The sequence below is a fragment of the Rhipicephalus sanguineus genome, chromosome 3, assembly GCF_013339695.2.
Source record: "Rhipicephalus sanguineus isolate Rsan-2018 chromosome 3, BIME_Rsan_1.4, whole genome shotgun sequence".
Lineage (NCBI taxonomy): Eukaryota > Metazoa > Arthropoda > Arachnida > Ixodida > Ixodidae > Rhipicephalus > Rhipicephalus sanguineus.
The window spans coordinates 6,000,839-6,020,011 of NC_051178.1; the positions used below are offsets into that span (position 1 = coordinate 6,000,839).

General features: G+C 45.7%; 2 protein-coding genes and 1 long non-coding RNA gene across 3 annotated transcripts; 2 read left to right on the forward strand and 1 right to left on the reverse strand.

Annotated features, from left to right (window-relative positions):
- Nucleotides 1-311: 311 nt before the first annotated feature.
- Nucleotides 312-6,231, reverse strand: LOC119386425 (uncharacterized). The gene is made up of 2 exons (XM_037653731.2): nt 6,079-6,231; nt 312-4,033 (listed from the first exon to the last, which is right to left on the reverse strand). Exon 2 carries the CDS (start codon nt 3,636-3,638, stop codon nt 2,616-2,618), a length of 1,023 nt encoding a protein of 340 aa, XP_037509659.1. The 5' UTR covers nt 3,639-4,033; nt 6,079-6,231; the 3' UTR covers nt 312-2,615.
- Nucleotides 6,232-6,426: 195 nt separating this feature from the next.
- LOC125756248 (uncharacterized) lies at nt 6,427-10,600 on the forward strand. The gene is made up of 3 exons (XM_049414376.1): nt 6,427-6,975; nt 7,477-7,593; nt 10,490-10,600. Exons 1-3 carry the CDS (start codon nt 6,781-6,783, stop codon nt 10,598-10,600), a joined length of 423 nt encoding a protein of 140 aa, XP_049270333.1. The 5' UTR covers nt 6,427-6,780.
- Nucleotides 10,601-14,102: 3,502 nt separating this feature from the next.
- On the forward strand, nt 14,103-19,171 carry LOC119386426 (uncharacterized). The gene is made up of 4 exons (XR_007415304.1): nt 14,103-14,175; nt 17,338-17,481; nt 17,571-17,658; nt 19,037-19,171. It is a non-coding gene; the product is annotated as an uncharacterized LOC119386426 (long non-coding RNA).
- The last annotated feature ends 2 nt before the right edge of the window (nt 19,172-19,173 follow it).

Sequence of the window (19,173 nt, forward strand, 5' to 3'; positions counted from 1 at the left end):
AAACTCGCAAATGGGACAAAACAATTTGGTGATTGGTAGGCTTCTTATGTTGAAGCTGTCTGAAGCATTTGCAGTGTTGGTATTAGGCTGTCACTGCCAAGTATAATTTGGACAGCTTTCTATCTAATCACCGAACCTCGCAGCGCAGGGCAGTAATAACCTTGCATCATAGAAATGGGTGCTGCACACTCAGTACCTTTATGAATGTCATGAACAGTTGCGGGCATTGTCATAATATGTGTCCTGATGACTAAGGTGAAAAGCTCAAATTTTCAGCCTGTGCCAGTTGCAGAGCAAATGGTGAGATGCAGTCAAGAATCAACAGATCAGCTTTAATACATGGCATTCTAGAAAACATTGCAAAATATGCATGTGCAGCTCGCCAACATTGAGAGCTACTTGACTCTAGCATGTTGAAAAGAAAAGATACAGTTCTGCCACTCCTTGCAATATCGTTATGTAACAAAGCATGAGATATTGCTAACTAAATCCTTGTAATGCTCAATAGCTGTAGACAAGGTAAAAGCATAAGGATCTAGTGGAGATGTCTAGAGGCTCAGTTTGCTTTCTCAGCTAGTGAAATGGACAGTGGAATGGCACTTGAAGCCACTGAAGCGCAATGCAAAGGCATAAAAGGAACTGGAGCCTCGACACACAAGTTCGCCGAAAGCTATGATGGCGCACATCAAGCATCCACCTTTCAAAGAGTCTCAAAATGATAAATATGTGGAGCAGTATTAAAAGATGAAGCAGTAATCTTTTTCGCAACATATCAAACATATTCAACAAAACTTCGACAGCCTACTTATGTTGCACACCAACAAAGCCTAATGGCAACATTTGGTTCTATTTCAAAGTTAACATAAAAGTGAATGTTCAAGATGTACTCAGTGTAAATGCATACTTCTAGTGAGCATTTATAACACTGTTCATAATTTTCTGAAGTCAGTACTTCGCATCTTTGAATGTGAATTTCGCCATCAAAACTGTACATGACAGTCATTGCACCTTTGCATGTAAGATTTCACCATCAAAACTGGACATGACAGCTAAGGAGCCTGTGGAAAAGGCTATCTCTCAATAGCATGACAACACCAAGGACACCTATCAGAGACACTTTTGCGTTACTGCAGCTACATGAAAGCAAGCAAAAGAAACCGTTCATAGTTCAGAGAGTAATAAGATACAGAGTTAAACAACACAGACAAATAGTTTATTATAGAACTCTGCAATATATTTTGCATACACACACACACACAAACAAATATAAGTGATAGTTAACATAAGCTAACACCGTGGGTCCCTAAAATATTCACTTTGTGGTATTGCAGCAAAAAATGATTAAGAGCTTAGTGAGCAATGCGATACAAATTTAAATAATGGAAGCAAATGTGCTATTCAACAAAAAAGTAATATACAGCATTGTAATGCATTCCACAGGCACACACACACACACACACACACACACCAAAATGCAATAATAAGTGAAAGTTCACTACGAGCTGAAGCTCAATGTGGCATGAAATTCAATATAACAAAAGTGTAGCATCAAGCGACGTGTAACCCAGATACAAGGTCATGGTTATACAGAAACAAGATACACAAAACTGCATGTTCAATTTACATCATAGCATGTCGAGCTGAAACGAAGGTTCTGCTTCCAAGAGTATGCATGCTCAAGTCATTTGCTTCAAGGCCTGAAATATCGGTTATCACGGTGCTTTCAATACAGCGTCTGACTACATACGCATGATAATGCTCGTCAAACATGATTGTCTGAAGTTTTCTAGCATACATCAAAATTTTCCTTCTTATCGAAAATATACCACTCAGTGTTGCAAAAGATGGTTCATCTTCAGACAAATCAATGCGTTGGACACTACCAACTGTATACAGAGTTCCCTGAAGTTTCACAGATGCAAGAGAAAAGACATTCTCTGCATCCATGGCATTTGCAGCTATGTGATTCTGCACATCAGTAGGCAGATGCTCAAACAACACAGGCTTGCAGCCAGTGGTGACCATTCGCATGCCACTGTGTTCAAGTGAGTGTATATACATTTCGTATGCCTGATGGCAGTTTGACAAAGTAGAACTAATATTTTTAAAATTTCTTAGCTTTGTGGATAAATCTTTGAAGTACTGATGTTTTGCTTCATATCGCATGGACCATAGGCGAACAAGTGGTCCATACATCAACATGTACATTGGATAATGTATGACATAATGCAATTTGCATGGGACTGCGGTACTTGGAAATAACATTTTGAAATCGACACAGAAGCATGAAATAAACATTTCAAGATATGCAATTTGTTCAACAGTCACTCGCTTGCTCATGATTATATCAACAATCTTCCTGAATAAAAGATAGAGCGCCCAAACCTTGTTGCTTCTAGGTACATGCTCTGCAACATAAAATGGCAGATATCGGAATAGGCAATACATCTGTGAAGCGCTGCCTTTGAGTGCACCTTTCTTTTGCAACATGCTCACAGTCAATACTTCTGGTTTATTTCGCCTGTCAGTTTGGCCATAGGGATGGCTCATAATCGCGTTGTTCAGTACTTCTAAGTTTATTATGTTTTGTTTAAGGAGAGAAGATATGACCTGTTTTAGCAAAAATGGAATGACTCACGCAAATCATGCATGAGGTCAGGCGGAAGATGCAGAGTGGGTTCAAAGCCAGAAAATGAGACTGCACACTCACCGCGCACTCCATAGAGGGGAAGACAGCTCACACCCTGTGAAGCTAATTTCAGGTGTTGCTGATGCACAGCTGGAGTTCTCTCCAGAAATTCGGAGGGTCTATGCTTCCATGATATTACGTGCCGTAATGCCATGCAATGTCGGCATATCCTCCCACGACTAAAACTACACTTAAATCCCCCTAGTTTATGCTGCGACAGGTTATCGCCAGTTACACAAAACACACTTCCTTTGAAAACCCGTCCATCAACAATGATACCCACTTTTTCGAGCTCTGCTATGTCATTGACAAAACGTTCAAATATTTTCTTCAAGCCATACTTTATGACAAGCTTCTCCTTGGCAAGAATCGCGAGGTGAATTGATGAAATCTTTGACCTTTTCTCGATTTCTGTATTCAGAACTGTATAATAAACAGCAACCATTTTCTGTTTGCCTCTTCTGCTGCCAAGGGGGTCGCAAACTTCAAATTCGTCACTGTATAACTGAATGCAAATCTTTTCGGTGTCGCCTTGAAAGAATGTGTGATTTTTAAAAGCACTTCCATCAAATACATCCTCAAGGTATTCTGTTGATGTCACTTTTTGTGAAGGGTGTACATCAACTGCCAAGTTTGCTAGTGACGCCTCAAGAACTTTTAAAACAGGAACATAGCTATAGGACTCATTTTTTCCTCTCGGGTCTTGTCCTAAGCAAATTTCCTGTGGCTTGACAAATGAAAGACAGGACTTCCAGTAGTTTTCCCGTTTCTTTCTACTGAGCAGTTCCTCAAGCTTGTGGTGAAGAAACAATTGTGCATCCGCCGTGGAATCTGAAGACTGCGAAATGAAATGCTCAAACAGGTCCTGCATGTACAACATAACATCTGTAGATATTTCCTGCAGAGTTGATTCTGGCAGCTTTCTTGTTTCCTTCCACTTGAGTTGCATATGTGCAAAGTGATTCAAAAAGTCTCACTTGTCACAAGATGAACCAGCCACACCTCTCTGCTCACATTCTGTGGTGGAAGCAGATGGAGTTGCAGCCACGTCGGTAACTGTTGGCATGTCAGCATTGTCTAATGGCACATCATCAGAGAACACCATATTCTGCTGAAGTATGTCACATTCAGTGTCCCCTAGAGAGTTGGCATTTTCAAATACCTCAGCGTGATGCCTTGAAGCATGTTTTCGGTAAGCTCCATATGTGACATAAGTCTTCATGCAACCTCTAACAGCCAGTCGCGTTCATGCCCGTGGACCGCATGAAAATGTCTGAAGAGAGATCTGAGCGTTACTTCCCTTTTCTTGCACTTATGGCACTGGAAACACCGTATTCCCGGCATCTGAAATTATGAAAAAATAAAATTGAGTATCACATACATATTGTCAGTATTCTAAGACAGTAATATTGTTATAACAGCGAAGCTGTTTAGCAAATCGTTCCTAGTATCTCGTATCACAAAACTATCATCATCATTGGTTCTACTACACAAGAGAGCACGTGCACTTCTTCATTGCAAAGCCGAATTTGCGGCGTTTGCGTGCGCGCTTCTTTCTTCTCCTGCATTCATGCCCTTAGGCCACTACCACATTGGCGAAACCTCGGCTGGCGGGTGCCATGGTTTAAAGAAAAGGAGGAGGAGAGCGGTGGAATGTAAAGAAAATGTATGAGAAAAATAGATGAAAAAGAGAGTGAGAAAACGTAAAAGGAAGTGAGAGAAATAAATAAATAAAAAGAGATATAAAAAAAAGAAGGAACGGAGTGGAGGGGATAATAAAATAAAGTGAGTGTGAGGAGTGATGTGAGGGTTAGGAAGAAGGAAAGAACAGGGGAGTGAAAAAAAAAGAATGGAAAAAAGGAGGGGAGAGGGGAAAAAAAGAAAAAGTGTATAAGAAAGATATAAGAAAATGAGAGAGAAAAAAAAGAAAATGAAGTGCGGAAGATAGAAAGAGAGAAATAAGAAGGGAAAAGAAAAAAGAAATAAGCATGGGGCCGATCAGCTTCGCCATGTATTGAGCTTTGCGCAGCTTGTGCAATTGCGTTGAGCCATTTTTTTAAAGAGCTGCAGATAACTTGAATCAAGTCACACCACAATTGTAGCATCACAATACGCATGCCATCTGCACCACAGGCGTCAGAAATGTTCACCAGAACACTGTGGCCTGTCCCGTGAAAGGACCATCAAAACTGAACACTGGATTTCGGGTGGCTTAAATGCCCCGTCCAATCACTTACAAAGCCCTTGGCTTACACATGCTTCCACAAACACAGCCCCTATAAAAACCAACCCTACCGAACCATCTGACTCATGTAGGTCAAGCTTCCTTAGCTATGCGCTAGAAGGCAGCTGCGATTTAGTTTCTGCCTCCTACCATAAAGCCCCATAAAGCACAAAGCTGCGATTGATGGACCACATATCTGCCATATGCAGTAGTCTGTCACCCTTGTAACATTAAAGCTAGGTGGGCTAGTTGGTATCTCATGATTAAGTAAAACTGAGTGCAAATAGACGACGCAGGACCATGAAAAATAAACGCACACCACAAGCGCTCTCTGTTTATTTTTCTTGGTCCTGCGTCGTGTATTTTCGCTTAAAGTTTTACTGTCACCCTTACTTAGTCGGACTGAACGCCAGCGGAATAGTTCTCTTGTCCAGACTGTTATCTCAGGCGTTTCTTGCAATCGAGATCAGGCCAGAAACAGCCAGCTGGCGGTTAAATCCGAAAGAACGGTTGCTTGGGCAAGTTTTCGTGATTCAGCATCAACATAATTGCACAGCGCAAAATGAACGAGGCTGTGATGCAATTTGGCTGATGCAATAGGTTGTGCAAATGCGCTGTTGTGTGCTGTTGTTGTCTAGTATAAGTATTTCTAGCGTCATCGCTAATAAAATTTACTTGAAATCAGCGCCTGTGTTGTGTAATCTCTCCGTCCTTGTTCATTTTGCGCTGTGCAAATATGTCGAGGCGGTTAAATTGGTCAGTTGGGCGCCGGTGTTGCATTAACTGCCCTAGTTGTGACAGTTCAACAGAGCTGTTATCATATTTTTTTTCGTGTACTGCATAACATTTCGTATGGCACATGCCTTAGTCAGGGTTGTAGGTCAGACGTAAGGACAGCGGGACAGATGTTATAAAATGATGCATCGTCCCCCCCCCCCTTTTTTTTCTTTCTCGCTTGTGCATGTCCTGGTGGGCCTTTACCAGCACTGTCAACGTCGCCAACTTGACAAATTAGCGAAATTAGAATACCGCTGCACACGCACGCGCTATCATTGCGCTGAACGTACCGCGAGCCGAACTCCCTGAGGTAGGCCAGCTAGCCGCGATCGCGATTCAAGCGATCCGACACCGCGACAACAGTGACGACGGTTTGAACTACACTTACCTCGTTTGAAGCAGTTCTCAGGAGAGCATACGATTCTTCACGCTTCGCTGCATCTACAGCGTGACAAGCACCCAGCACAAGTGGAAAGAAATAAACCCGTAGAAATAAAACTGCTGAGAAGGTCCGCACAATGCAACACAACACAACGACGTTACGACGTTGGAACCCCTGTTGAGTTACCGTTTCCATAGTTTAGTAAGGACATTTCTGATGGTCACACTATTTACCACATGTTTACTAAGTTTAAAGTAAATGTTTGCTAATTTACTAAACGTTTAATTCTACGGCGAAATCGTACTCGCAGTGACTGCACTGTTTTGCAGTTTCGGTAACTAGGAGCTAGGTGACAAAACCAATCTCGAAGGCTCTGCTTTTACTTGCTGCCTGCTTCAAAGCAAATGGGGAAACCGAAAATTATATTCTAAACAAGAATTTTGTGCTATTTTCAAGCTTGTTTCTTACTTTACTACAAAACTGTTTTCAATATCACAGACATAATATTAGAAATGCACATTTGTCATTGTTTTTTTTTTAATCTCGGAGGCTATGTAGCGTCAACCGGACCCGGAAAGCGCATAAGAAATTGGCGGGAAGTGCGCCGCTGTGTTCTAAACGAAAACGATGGCTGTGGTCGCCCTGTAGAGGTTGGTGTGTGTTACGAATTGCCCAGCTTCGGTCGTTGCGCGTACTTAGCGAAGCTCTATGGCCACGTTTCCTGCTGTTGATGGCTTCCCCGTGCCTGCGGTCACCTCGGTGACATGTCTACTGACGGTGGGTAGCAACGGCACCCGAAGAAAGCTCATGCTCGAACAGCCGAATCTGCGAGGCCTAAAAGACGCCGTGAACAAGTGCCGACTGTTGTCCGTCGAGGTAGACTGTGACAACGACAGATTCCAGGTAAGATACTGATGTTTTTCCTGCTGGTGGCTTTGTTTATTACACGTCCCACGTAAAGTAACATGTGCGCACGCGACATGCATGGAAGATGGCTCAGCGCGATCAGATCGTTTGGTTCCCGTTATTGTTAACCTTTCTGAATTGTATTGTGGTTTGGCCAGTGGAACGTGCATGAATGTGTGATTGTTGTACTGCCTTGATGACAAGTATTCGCTCTGACTCGGTCTTTGGACCACAACCGGCATTCGCTGGCACACTAAACATACCTACTCTCTAGTTATCCGCCTTTCGAGGTGCTTTTCAGGTGCTAATACGTTGGCCCTCAGAATCGGCCAGACGATTACCTCCCCTTTAACGGTGTTTGTGACACAGACACAATTGAGTTTAGTATGCTAAGTATTTTACTGTACACAAATTAAAGTATGGCACGTGACAGGTGTGAGCACCAGATGGCTACACCTTGTCACTGGCATTTCCCTTAATATGCTCTGCTTCTTACAGGTCCTGGACAAAGATTTCAATGAGTACATTGACCTAGCTGATGAGGATAGTGTCCCTGATCTGTCCATCATCCGAGTTTTAAAGACAACTCAAGTGCTGACATCCGAGGGGAATACTGTAATGGAATACTGTAATGTACAATTTAATTACCTGTAGTACCCTTACATACTTCCAAACCTCCATACCTCCATACTTCCAAAAAATGCCGCATCTTCAAAGAAAATTGGTGCAGTAAGAACCACAAGTACACGGTGACCAAAATTATATATATATATATATATATATTGCAACAAGCGTGTTCTCCCACGAACACTTGTTATTATTATGTAGAAGGCGTGAGTCAACCAAGCTGGTTCAGGCAGAAACCCGGCGAGCACGAACCACACGAACGTCAACGTCTTCTTTCACGCTGGCACAGAGCTGACACCGATATGCTCCGGTACAATTACTCTCCGCGCAAAAAGGAGCCATCCTGGCGGCCTAAGGAGATGACACGACAGGAGGGTCGTAGCACGGCTTTAGCCGTGATACGTGAACTGTTTCACGCCCTCGACAGCGGTGGTCAGATGGTGGGTCGATCGGCTCAATGTCATAATTGACGGGAGATGTTTGTTGCACCACACGGTATGGGCCGTGGTATTTCGACGAAAACTTTGTGGAAAGTCCGGGAGTAGTGGACGGGACCCAGAGCCAAACTCGCATTCCCGGCGAATAGTGCGTACTGGATGCAGAGGCGTCGTGACGGGTTTTTTGGCGCCATTGTTCTTGCGCGGTAAACGAGCGAGCGAGCTGACGACACTCTTCGGCATAAGCAGCTGCTTCGGAAACAGGCGTGGCTTCGGAAACATCGGGTCGGTAGGGGAGAATGGTATCCATGGAGCACGAAGGTTCCCGTCCGTATAGAAGGAAGAACGGATAGAAGCCGGTGGTAGTTTGTGGCGCAGAGTTGTAGGCGTAAGTGACGAAAGGGAGCACGCGGTCCCAATTAGTGTGATCGTCAGACGCGTACATCGCGAGCATATCTCCAAGGGTACAATTAAAGCGTTCCGTCATGCCATTTGTTTGAGGATGGTATGCCGAGGTTGTGCGATGGACAATGCGACATTCCTTTAGCAGTGCGTCGATGGCGTTCGAGAGAAACACGCGGCCACGGTCGCTTAGCAATTCACGAGGTGCACCGTGTCTCAAAATCAGGTGGTGAAGAAGAAAGCAGGCAACGTCTTTCGCGGTGGTAGCTGGCAGCGCAGATGTTTCCGCGTAGCGTGTGAGATGATCTACGGCGACAATGATCCACCGGTTGCCTTGAGGAGTGTTTGGAAGAGGACCATAAAGATCAATTCCGACGCGGTCGAACGGTCTTGCCGGGCAGGGTAAGGGTTGCAGAGGGCCAGCTGTGCTGTGAGGAGGCGTCTTGCGGCGTTGACACGCGGCACATGACCGAACATACTGGCGAACGTGCCGATACATGCCGCGCCAGTAGTACCTTAGACGAAGGCGGGAGTAAGTCTTGAATACTCCAGCGTGGCCACACTGGGGGTCATCATGGAAGGCAGCGCATATGTCCGAGCGCAAATGACGGGGAATGACAAGCAGCCACCTACGGCCATCCGTCAGGTAATTTCGGCGGTACAGCAATCCTTCACGCACAGCAAAGTGTTTTGCTTGACGACGGAGGGAGCGTGAGGTGGATTCTGGCGAAGGGCGAGAGAGGACGTCGAGCAGGGAGGCGATCCAGGAATCCTTGCGCTGCTCGGCCGGCATGTCAGTGACGCTCAAAGATGATGAATAGCAGGTGGCAGTGGGGAAGCAGTCAGGGTCAGGAGGGAGCGGAGAACGTGATAGGGCATCGGCGTCAGAATGTCGGCGTCCCGAGCGATAAACAACACGTATGTCGTATTCTTGAAGGCGTAAAGCCCAACGAGCAAGGCGGCCAGTAGGGTCTTTCAAGGACGATAGCCAGCATAAGGCATGGTGGTCGGTGACAATATCAAACTGGCGTCCGTAAAGATAAGTGCGAAATTTCCCTATAGCCCAAATAATGGCCAAGCATTCCTTTTCGGTTACAGAGTAGTTTGACTCTGCCTTCGTTAGGGTACGGCTGGCATATGCGACAACGTACTCGTCGCAGCCATCCTTGCGTTGAGCGAGAATGGCACCGAGACCGACACCGCTAGCATCCGTGTGGATTTCAGTAGGCGCATTGGGATCGAAGTGGCGGAGTACTGGTGGAGATGTGAGGAGCCGGCGCAAAGTCGTAAATGAGTCGTCGCAACGGGAATTCCAGGCCGAGAGCTCAGCGCTGCCGGAAAGAAGCTGCGTCAAGGGAGCGATAATAGAGGCGAAATTACGGATGAAACGGCGGAAATAGGAACACAAGCTGACGAAGCTGCGAAGCTCCTTTTAGGGTAGTAGGCTTGGGGTACTCGGCAACGGCACGAAGTTTGGCAGGGTGTGGTAGAATTCCTTCTTTTGAGACGACATGGCCTAAAATCGTAAGCTGGCGAGCGCCAAAATGGCATTTCTTCAAGTTTAATTGCAACCCGGCTGCTGTAAGGCACTGAAGAACTTGCTCAAGGCGGGTGAGATGAGTCTCGAAATTAGGAGAAAAGACAACTATGTCGTCCAAATAGCAAAGGCAGATGCGCCACTTAAGTCCACGGAGAATACTGTCCATCATTCTTTCAAAAGTCGCAGGCGCATTGCAAAGGCCGAAGGGCATTACATTAAATTCATATAAGCCGTCAGGGGTAACAAACGCCGTTTTTGGACGATCTGGTTCAGCCATCGGCACTTGCCAATATCCAGAGCGCAAATCTAGGGAAGAGAAAAATTCTGCGCCTTGAAGGCAATCCAGGGCGTCATCAATGCGTGGCAGGGGATAGACATCCTTGCGTGTGATCTTGTTTAGTCGCCGATAATCTACGCAAAATCTGATTGAGCCGTCCTTTTTCCTCACCAAGACGACTGGAGAAGCCCAAGGACTGTGCGATTGCTGAATGACGCCACGTTGCAGCATGTCATCGACGTGTTGAGTGATGATGTCGCGCTCAGCCTGGGAGACTCGGTACGGACGCTGGCGCAGCGGAGCATGATGACCAGTGTCAATATGGTGAGCAACAACTGACGTGCGTCCCAAGGAAGGTTGGCCGTGGTCGAAGGAGGCGCGGAAACGGTCAAGGAGTTGAGCGACCTGATTGCGCTGATCTTGCGTAAGCGCGGTGTCCACGCTGCGCAACAGTACGTCTTCGTCAGGTAGTGAGGGTGCAGCAGTAGACGTGACGGCATTCACGGGCATTAGCGTCGTGTCGGAAGGGGCATCGAAAGGGAAGATGGCATCATAAGCGTCAAGACGCCCGATACATTCGCCTTGCAATAAAGTAGAAGGGCAAGGGAACGGATTGCACACGTAAACGGCACTGGAACCACCGGCAAACGTGAGGACGGCAAACGGGACGACAAGGTTCCGGCGACGAGTGCATTCCTTAGACGGCATAAAGAGGGCGGTCGAATCAGAAACAGAGGTACAAGAAATGGACACCATGGCGACAGAGAAAGCAGAGATGGCGACGTCAGCAGCGACAACCACCTTTTCGGGCGAGCAAGCGAGATCTACAGTTGTGGTACTGAACGGCGACAAGGCGAGTTGTGCACGAGCGCAGTCGACAACCGCATCATTAGCAGAAAGGAAGTCCCATCCGAGGATAACTTCATGAGACGCATGTGAAAGGACGACAAAGTCGACTATGTAAAATACGCCTTGAATCACAACACGAGCAGTGCATGTGGCCGAAGGTTTGACGTGCTGCGAACTCGCTGTGCGTAGGGAAATGTCAAACAGCGGAGTCGTCACTTTTTTCAGTTTGCGACACAGCACTTCACTGATTACACAAACAGCGGCGCCTGTGTCGACAAGAGCGTTTGTGGCGAAACCGTCGACAAACACCGCAATCTCGTTAGGGGGCGAAAGATGAGGCCTTGAAAATTTCGTCGGTGGCGCAGTTCTTGCCTCAGGAACTGCGACTGTTAGTTTTCCTCCTGGGCGTGGTTGGAACGGCGAAGCATGGGGGAAATAGACCGGCGGCGGGGCGAAGGAGATCGACGTGAGGTGAAGTCGGTTCGACGTGAGGCGAAGTCGGGTCGACGTGAGCGGGAGTCAGGCGCATCAGGTGTAGCATGGGGTTCTGGTTGCTGAGGGATGTAGCCGGAGGGCTGAGCATCACGAAAATAGAGTCCACGGCGGCGACAATAGCGAGCAACGTGCCCCGGAATACCGCAGGCGAAGCAGACGGGCCGGTTATCCGGAGTACGCCAAGGATTCACAGGTGCTCGGGGAGGCGAGAAGGGTACATTTAGCGGGTGTACCGGAAGTGGCGACCTGTAGTAGTTGGTGGTTGGGCCGAATGAAGAGGGCGTCGGTTGGGCACGAGCTCGGGTGACGGCTTCGGCATAAGTAAGCGGCGCAGCAACTTGTGCTGGCGGCACCGGCGAAGGGAGAGCCTCGGCAACTTGTGTCTGGATAGCACGACGAAGTGAGTGGTCCAGTGCAGTGGGGGGCTCGTTGATGGTGGCCACAAGGGAGAGCTGACGAGCAACTTCCTCACGGATGTATTGCTGAATTTGTGGCAGCAATGCGGTGTAGTCAGCACCAATACTCCTGGACCCCAGAGCTGAAAGGTCCGCTGTTTGTGTGTTAGCGCGACGTGTAGAAATTCGCTGCTTGCGCAGCTCATCAAAACTTTGGCAGAGCTGAATTACATCGGTCACGGTCTGTGGGTTTTTGGCCACAAGCATATGAAAGGCGTCATCGTCAATGCCTTTCATTATATGTCGGATTCTGTCAGGCTCCGACATACTCGCATCCACACGCCTGCAGAGGCCGATGACATCCTCAATGTAGCTCGTAAAGCTCTCACCAATTTGTTGAGATCGTCCCCGCAGGCCGTGTTCAGCGCGAAGTTTCCGCATAGCTGGACGACCGAAAAACGACGTCACGGTCTCTTTAAAAGCCGACCAAGTGGGGATATCGGCTTGGTGGTTGATGAACCATAGGTTGGCCAAATCATTCAAGTAGAAGATGACGTGAGTCAGCTTCGCAGGGTCATCCCACTTGTTAATCGCGCTGGCACGTTCGTAGTCTGCCAGCCAGTCCTCGACATCACGATCTTCAGTGCCGCTGTAGACTGGAGGGTCGCGCAGACGAAATACACCAGAGCACATGACAGACGGGGGGGTGGAAGAGGCTTGTGAGGGATCGACGCGCTCGGTCATTCTGGAATCGGACGGTAGCGTACGGCTGCGGAGCTCCAGGGCGTGGTAGGGGACTACCCCGCACCTCCACCAAATGCAACAAGCGTGTTCTCCCACGAACACTTGTTATTATTATGTAGAAGGCGTGAGTCAACCAAGCTGGTTCAGGCAGAAACCCGGCGAGCACGAACCACACGAACGTCAACGTCTTCTTTCACGCTGGCACAGAGCTGACACCGATATGCTCCGGTACAATATATATATATATATATATATATATATATATATATATATATATATATATATATATATATATATATATATATATATATATATACTCACAGCATGGCTAATAAATGGTGATTTGAGCCTGGTTATGTAAAAGTAAAACACCAATCCCAGAACTGCAACACTTAAAGAAGTTACTGCTGACCAATATTTACTGATGTGGAACTATGCAGATTTTTCTGTCAATGCACATGCGTTTTTATCCTTGCTTTCAAATATCTGAGTGAGGCATTCTTGCAACTGGCAAACTATAACTAAGAATTGTCTCTGTCTTTGTGATTACTCTGAAATTGAGCCATTATTTTAATGGGCATTTTACATGTAATTGCTATGGATGGCTTCCATGTGACGTCATGGACGCAGCTCCTGAAATGAACTGGGGTCCACGATGGCGGCTTTCATGACAAACAAGTTGCGTGTATGTGAAAACGATGCGGCAGGAACGTCTCTACGCGTAAATAATGAAAAAAAACCTGTATGTGATGTTTTGATAACATTAATGTGACATCGGAAATGGCGTCTCCACATGCTGGTGCTCCAACACGGCGCTTTCAGTGACGTCAGTGCAAGCCATCTATACGTTTACCTCATATATGTAGCGCATTTGTTCACAGCAGACTTAGGCCTTTTTACAGCTGCACAACATCGACATGTGATACACTGTGGTCCAGTTATATACCACGCACAAGGGCCAATCATAGCGCTCTTTGGCCTTTGTGCCAACCTCCCCCTCTTTTCTCGCCCAGCCTTAAGAAAGCCATTCACAATGCAATCAGTAAGTCACATCTCGCAGCATTTCGCATTCGGTGATGATTTATTTTATACCAAGGAGTTGGGCGCACTGTTGTAAGTCACGCCACGGTATAGAGAAGTTACAGCCCAGACACCTCCTGCCCCCTTTCTTTTTAATGCTATTGCTAAGATATAGCTTCTGTTGGCTTTGCAGTGGAAACAGAAGTGAGTATACCAATTGTAAAAAAAGCAAGAGTTAGCTGCGTGCCTCATGAGCAGCAATGATATCTATGAACCGCTACGACCATTGGCTAAGCTTTTTTGCGGTCGACAGTACTTTGCAAATTTTCTTTTCTTGCAGCGTGTCATTCAAGGCAGAGGGCAGAATGCTCCTGAAGCAGCCATTGAGGAAACTTTCAACATCGCAGCTAGGTAAAATTAACATTTAAAAAAAAGAATTTTCATGGTGCTGCAGTATTAAGTATTGCATAATGAATTTTGCTATACTTCACAGCATACGGCTTTGTTAGTATGCATACAACATAAGCTGGATTGCAAGAGTTTTTCACAGAGGTATACTAAACTATAGAACCATAGCTTTGATCTCTCATTAGTGAACTACTAGATGAACCATTACATAAAAGCATGTAGCCTAATTTAGAGATGCGCCAAATTTGGACAGCAGTGGGGAGCAAACAGCATGACATTTTATAAAAAGACTTTCCACACAGATAAAGAAATTTTTCAGTTGTTGTAGATGCACATCAGTGTCTTGGTTACGTCAAGATTGGCTTGTTTCACACGTGTGTTCAATGGAAACGATAGATTTTTTTCATTTTTGTAGCTCGGTAGGGCTGCTGTGCTAAAAGCAATATGTAAGGGATAGCATTACTGTTCCAAAGGATGCTGCACATGCTTGAAATTTCTAGGGATTACGCATCATTTCTTAATGCCTTCCTATTAATTACTGGTATTTGTGTCTGGGTACTGTACTCTTGTGTCACAAAAGGGCATGTCCTGTAACCGACGAGTACTTCTCATCTTTCAACCTAGTCGCACCACCAGAAACGTGCCACAGATATGCTAATAAAAACATTGAATCTATTTTGCAAGAGATGTGTTGTGGAGTCAAGTGAGGAGGGCCCGTGTTTTTTAGTTGCGTTATGCTCAATTCTGTGCTAGCCTTATCGTCAACTGTCAGGCTGGTCTCATAATAACATGAGTTAACAGTCACACTGACGAAGCACCAAAAAGGCATTACTGACGAAATAGCATCGCTGCAAGATACTGGCCTGTGACGTAGGCATCCTGTGAAAGTGTAGTGCTCTGATGTAGCTTAAATTTTACTATTGGAGTGCTTATGAGCAGAAGCTTAGCTTTCTCAACCCATTCTCTTCCACAGGAACTTGGCCAAATTAAGCAAAGGAAAAGCAGTGCACATTGAACAATCCAATTGTATGGGTTGTGAGTTCTAACCGCATTGCATGTTAAATGCGAAGCACTTCCTGGCAAACCCTTGGCACTTTGAGAGTTTCTATCTGTCTGTCTGTCTGTCCATCCGCTTACGTCTGGGTGCTCTCGTGATCACCTCCTTAAGTTGGTGTAGCCCAAAATTGGAATTGCAGGGTAAGAGGAGTTCACTAATACGACTGTCTGGTCGTGACATGAATACCGTGAAAAACCTGTCGCGTACGTCGTCAAACCCTTTCCTCCAGACACGTGTGGCACATACCTGTTTACCATGGGCAGCGGTGTACAGGGATCCGCCGCAGGTGATCGACAGTTTATATCTACCCAGGAACGGCGAGAACAGATATTTTTAATTTAAATAATATAATTGTTGGGGTTTTACGTCCCAAAACCACGATATGATTATTAGGGACGACGTATTTGAGGGCTCCGGGAATTTCGACCATCTGGTGTCCTTTCACGCACACTGACATCACATAGCACACAGGCCTCTAGCATTCCGCGACCGCCGCGGCCGCTATCGAACCCGAGATCTTTGGGTCGGCAGCCGAGTACCGTAACCGCTGCACCATTGTGGCAGACGTTTTGTTAATTTAAATGCGAGAGCATGAAGAAAACCTACAGCATTGACCCGACGAAGGCAAAGAATAAAAATTAGCATCCCTGCAGGAATCGAACCCAAGCATTCTGCGCGGCAGTCAGGTATTCTATCACAGAGCCACGTCAGGTTTAGAAACTGCTTTGGAAGAACACCCTATGCAGGCGTAATGCCGGTGCAACGTCGATTTTGGTTGTGGTGCTGGCTATCTAATTTTATAACAAACCAGTAAACATTACACATCTACTCCTACGACACAGGCGTCATTTTAGGTTAACGTCTGTGGTTCTAGTGTTGGGTCCGCTTTTATAGCAGTCGAATAAACATTACATTTGTATTCCTATGATTCAGTAAGCGATATTCAAGCGTTGCTCAACTCCGGATGAATACGCTAACAAAGTTACGTATGATATTCACATCATCGCACCCTAAAGTGCATTTAGTTTCAATCCCACAAGGCGTGGGACCTGCTGAATTTTTTATCTTCATAGCATGTGAAACAAAGAGGCGATGGGTATCCATACGTTGGCAAGTCAACTCACTCAGAGTGAAATCGGCCTGTGAGTCTGAGTCCGGGTGAGCAATATTTTGGTGAGATTGAGTCGGAGTGCATCCGGTTGAGGAAATATTTAGTGAGTCTGAGTCCGAGTGAGTCCAGTTGAGAAAAAGTTTAGTTAGTCTGAGTCCGAGTGAACCCTTGGAGCAGAATATATTTGTTGAGTGAGTCTGAGTGAGCTCCAACTTTTTGCTGACCTATGCCTGTGATTATAATGAAACCTATAATTCGATATTTCATGTAAGCAAAATTGGGGCACCTACGCGCTAGTTCTGCGAAGACTGAGCAAACAGAGGTGCTGGTGACGTTCTCTTTTGTTCCTCTCTCTCACCTCTCTTGCCCCTTGCTATACTTCACTATACAAGGCTGTGCTCTCTTTCTATCTCGTTGTCTCTCTAGTTTTCATCCTCCTTTCCCTCCTCCTCACCCTAGCATCAGTCCTCCTCACGCTTCCCTTTTCCATGCTCTTAAACTCTACTATACAAGGCTATGCCATGCTTTACTGTCTCCCCTCGTGCTTTCCATCCTCCTCACCCTCACGTCACTCCTCACCGTCACTTTCCTTTGCAACCCCTCGCTGCAGAGCTGTGCATCGCTATGCAAATGCTGCACATTAGGCATTGCGTAGAAGCGCACCCGCGCTTATTTCACAATGATGATAGTTTTCTGCTAACATTGGATGCCAGAAATAAAAGCTGCAACAGTATCGCGGTTTAAAATACTCATTCTTAGTATACAAAATCCTAACATGAAAAGCACGATGAAGCAACGCAAATAATTAAGTAGAACCTTCGAACATACGCAACCTTTCTGCGTGTGCTGGTTTATTGTATAGCCAGTAAAGTGTGGCTCGATGACCAACATTGCTGATCATTGTATAGCCAGTAAAGTGTGGCTCGATGACCAACATTGCTGTCAGCACTGTGTAATTTGTATTGTTTCATAAAACACTATATCGTGGTCATTTCAGCTCTGGTGAAGACGATGGCCATGGCTTCGTGCTGCCTGACCTAGGATTCCTAAATTCAGTGATGCCAACTGGCAGTGCCTTAAGCTCTTTCACAACTACAAGGATCGTTGATGCACTCTTTCAGGAAATGATGAAGCACACGATGTAAGCCAGCATTTTTAGCGCTTTTGAGTATGACCTTGTAGTCTGTGTTTTTGTACATTGCCCTCAAACTCCTAAAAAATATTTTATAGATACCCATCACGGAGATTTTACCAGAAAGTCGGCCTCACATTGATTGAAATGTACCCACAACTTGCGGACGCATGCGGCAGTGGCCATGTAAGTAGTTAGAGCAATCAAAGCGAAAAGCTGTGCTAGTTAGATCTTTGACCTTTCATGCAGTTCCAGCGCTTAAGAAAAATTTTAAAAAGAGAGAAAAAGATGCCTACTCATCGCGTGCCTTTCTTTATGTCTCTTCAATTTTTCTCAAGCGCTGCAAACGCATTAAAGTTGATTACAACACTTTGTTTTCATTATTCTGTTTTATGTACCACAGCAGGCACCTCTACCTGCAATGCGTACAATTTCATACTAACATAAGGGATTTATAAGATTTGCGATTCTGACGGCTTCTGAGGTTGTGTTCCTTAACAACCATTGACACCAGTCTTTTGGGCTATCATTACACATCTATTTGAGCAAGGCTTTTATTCCTAAAGAAAATATTTTGCATACTCCAGACCGATCTATGGCCACTTTACGAAGCCTTTAACACCACACTCAGCGTAGACAACTTAGATGGTGTAAATAGTGTCGCATGATGGACGCAGTGGACTGCGAGGTGTTGACAGTCGAACTGTTTATTAGTCGAAGCTATGCCCAGCAAAGAAAAGCGAATCACACAGCAAATTGTTATCGGCATGAACACTCATCGGTCGACGATGAAAATTGGCCAGCGGTTAAATGGGTCGGCCTTTATACTTCTGCCACTCTGCGTTCTTAAATTATCACTGGTGTTCTGGAAGGCGCTCAACTACGCACGTCGGGCATGCCAAGTTAGTAGATTAGTCCACATCATCCACGAAGTAGCATGCAAGGTTAGGGCGGCCTGTACTGTGTGCAGAAAGAGATAAAAGCGACTCCCGTGAAGAACCAAAACAAGTGTGTATGTGTGTGATGTGCGTGCAGAATATCCGCAGTGCTCCTGTGTGAGGTTATAGGAAAAAAGACGACAGGGGAGGACTCCGGCGCTCGCGCAAGAATTTGCAAACACTGCTAGTTTGGGAGGCGAATAATAATAATAATAATAATAATAATAATAATAATAATAATAATAATAATATCTGGGGTTTAGCGTCCCAAAACCACGATATGATTATGAGAGACGCGGTAGTGGAGGGCTTCGGAAGTACACGGGCCTCAGACATTTTCGCCTCCATCGAAAATGCAGCCGCCGCGGCCGGGATTTATGTTTACATAGATTACAGTGTGCCAATATTAGACCACTTCCTTGTTGCTGCGCCTTTGTTAATAAAGAGATTTCGAAGGACCATAATGAGTGAAGTAGGCAGATGCTGCAAGTGTCCCAAGTCCAGTAGGCTTCAAGGATTGTCAAGAATCATTAAACACTCAGTGTTCACAATTCCGTTTAGTGGTCACAATTTAAAACTGAGAAGTGGATTAAGTTTTCTTTTTTTTCACAAATTTTTATACACAGAATTTCTGGGTGCACATGCTGAAAAATAAATATGAAAATGAACGCCGCAAATTGGATAACGACCGCGTCATCCTGGCGAGGAAAAAGTACGGAGATGGGTGCAAAGGACGAAGAACACATGAGCACAGCGAGCAGCC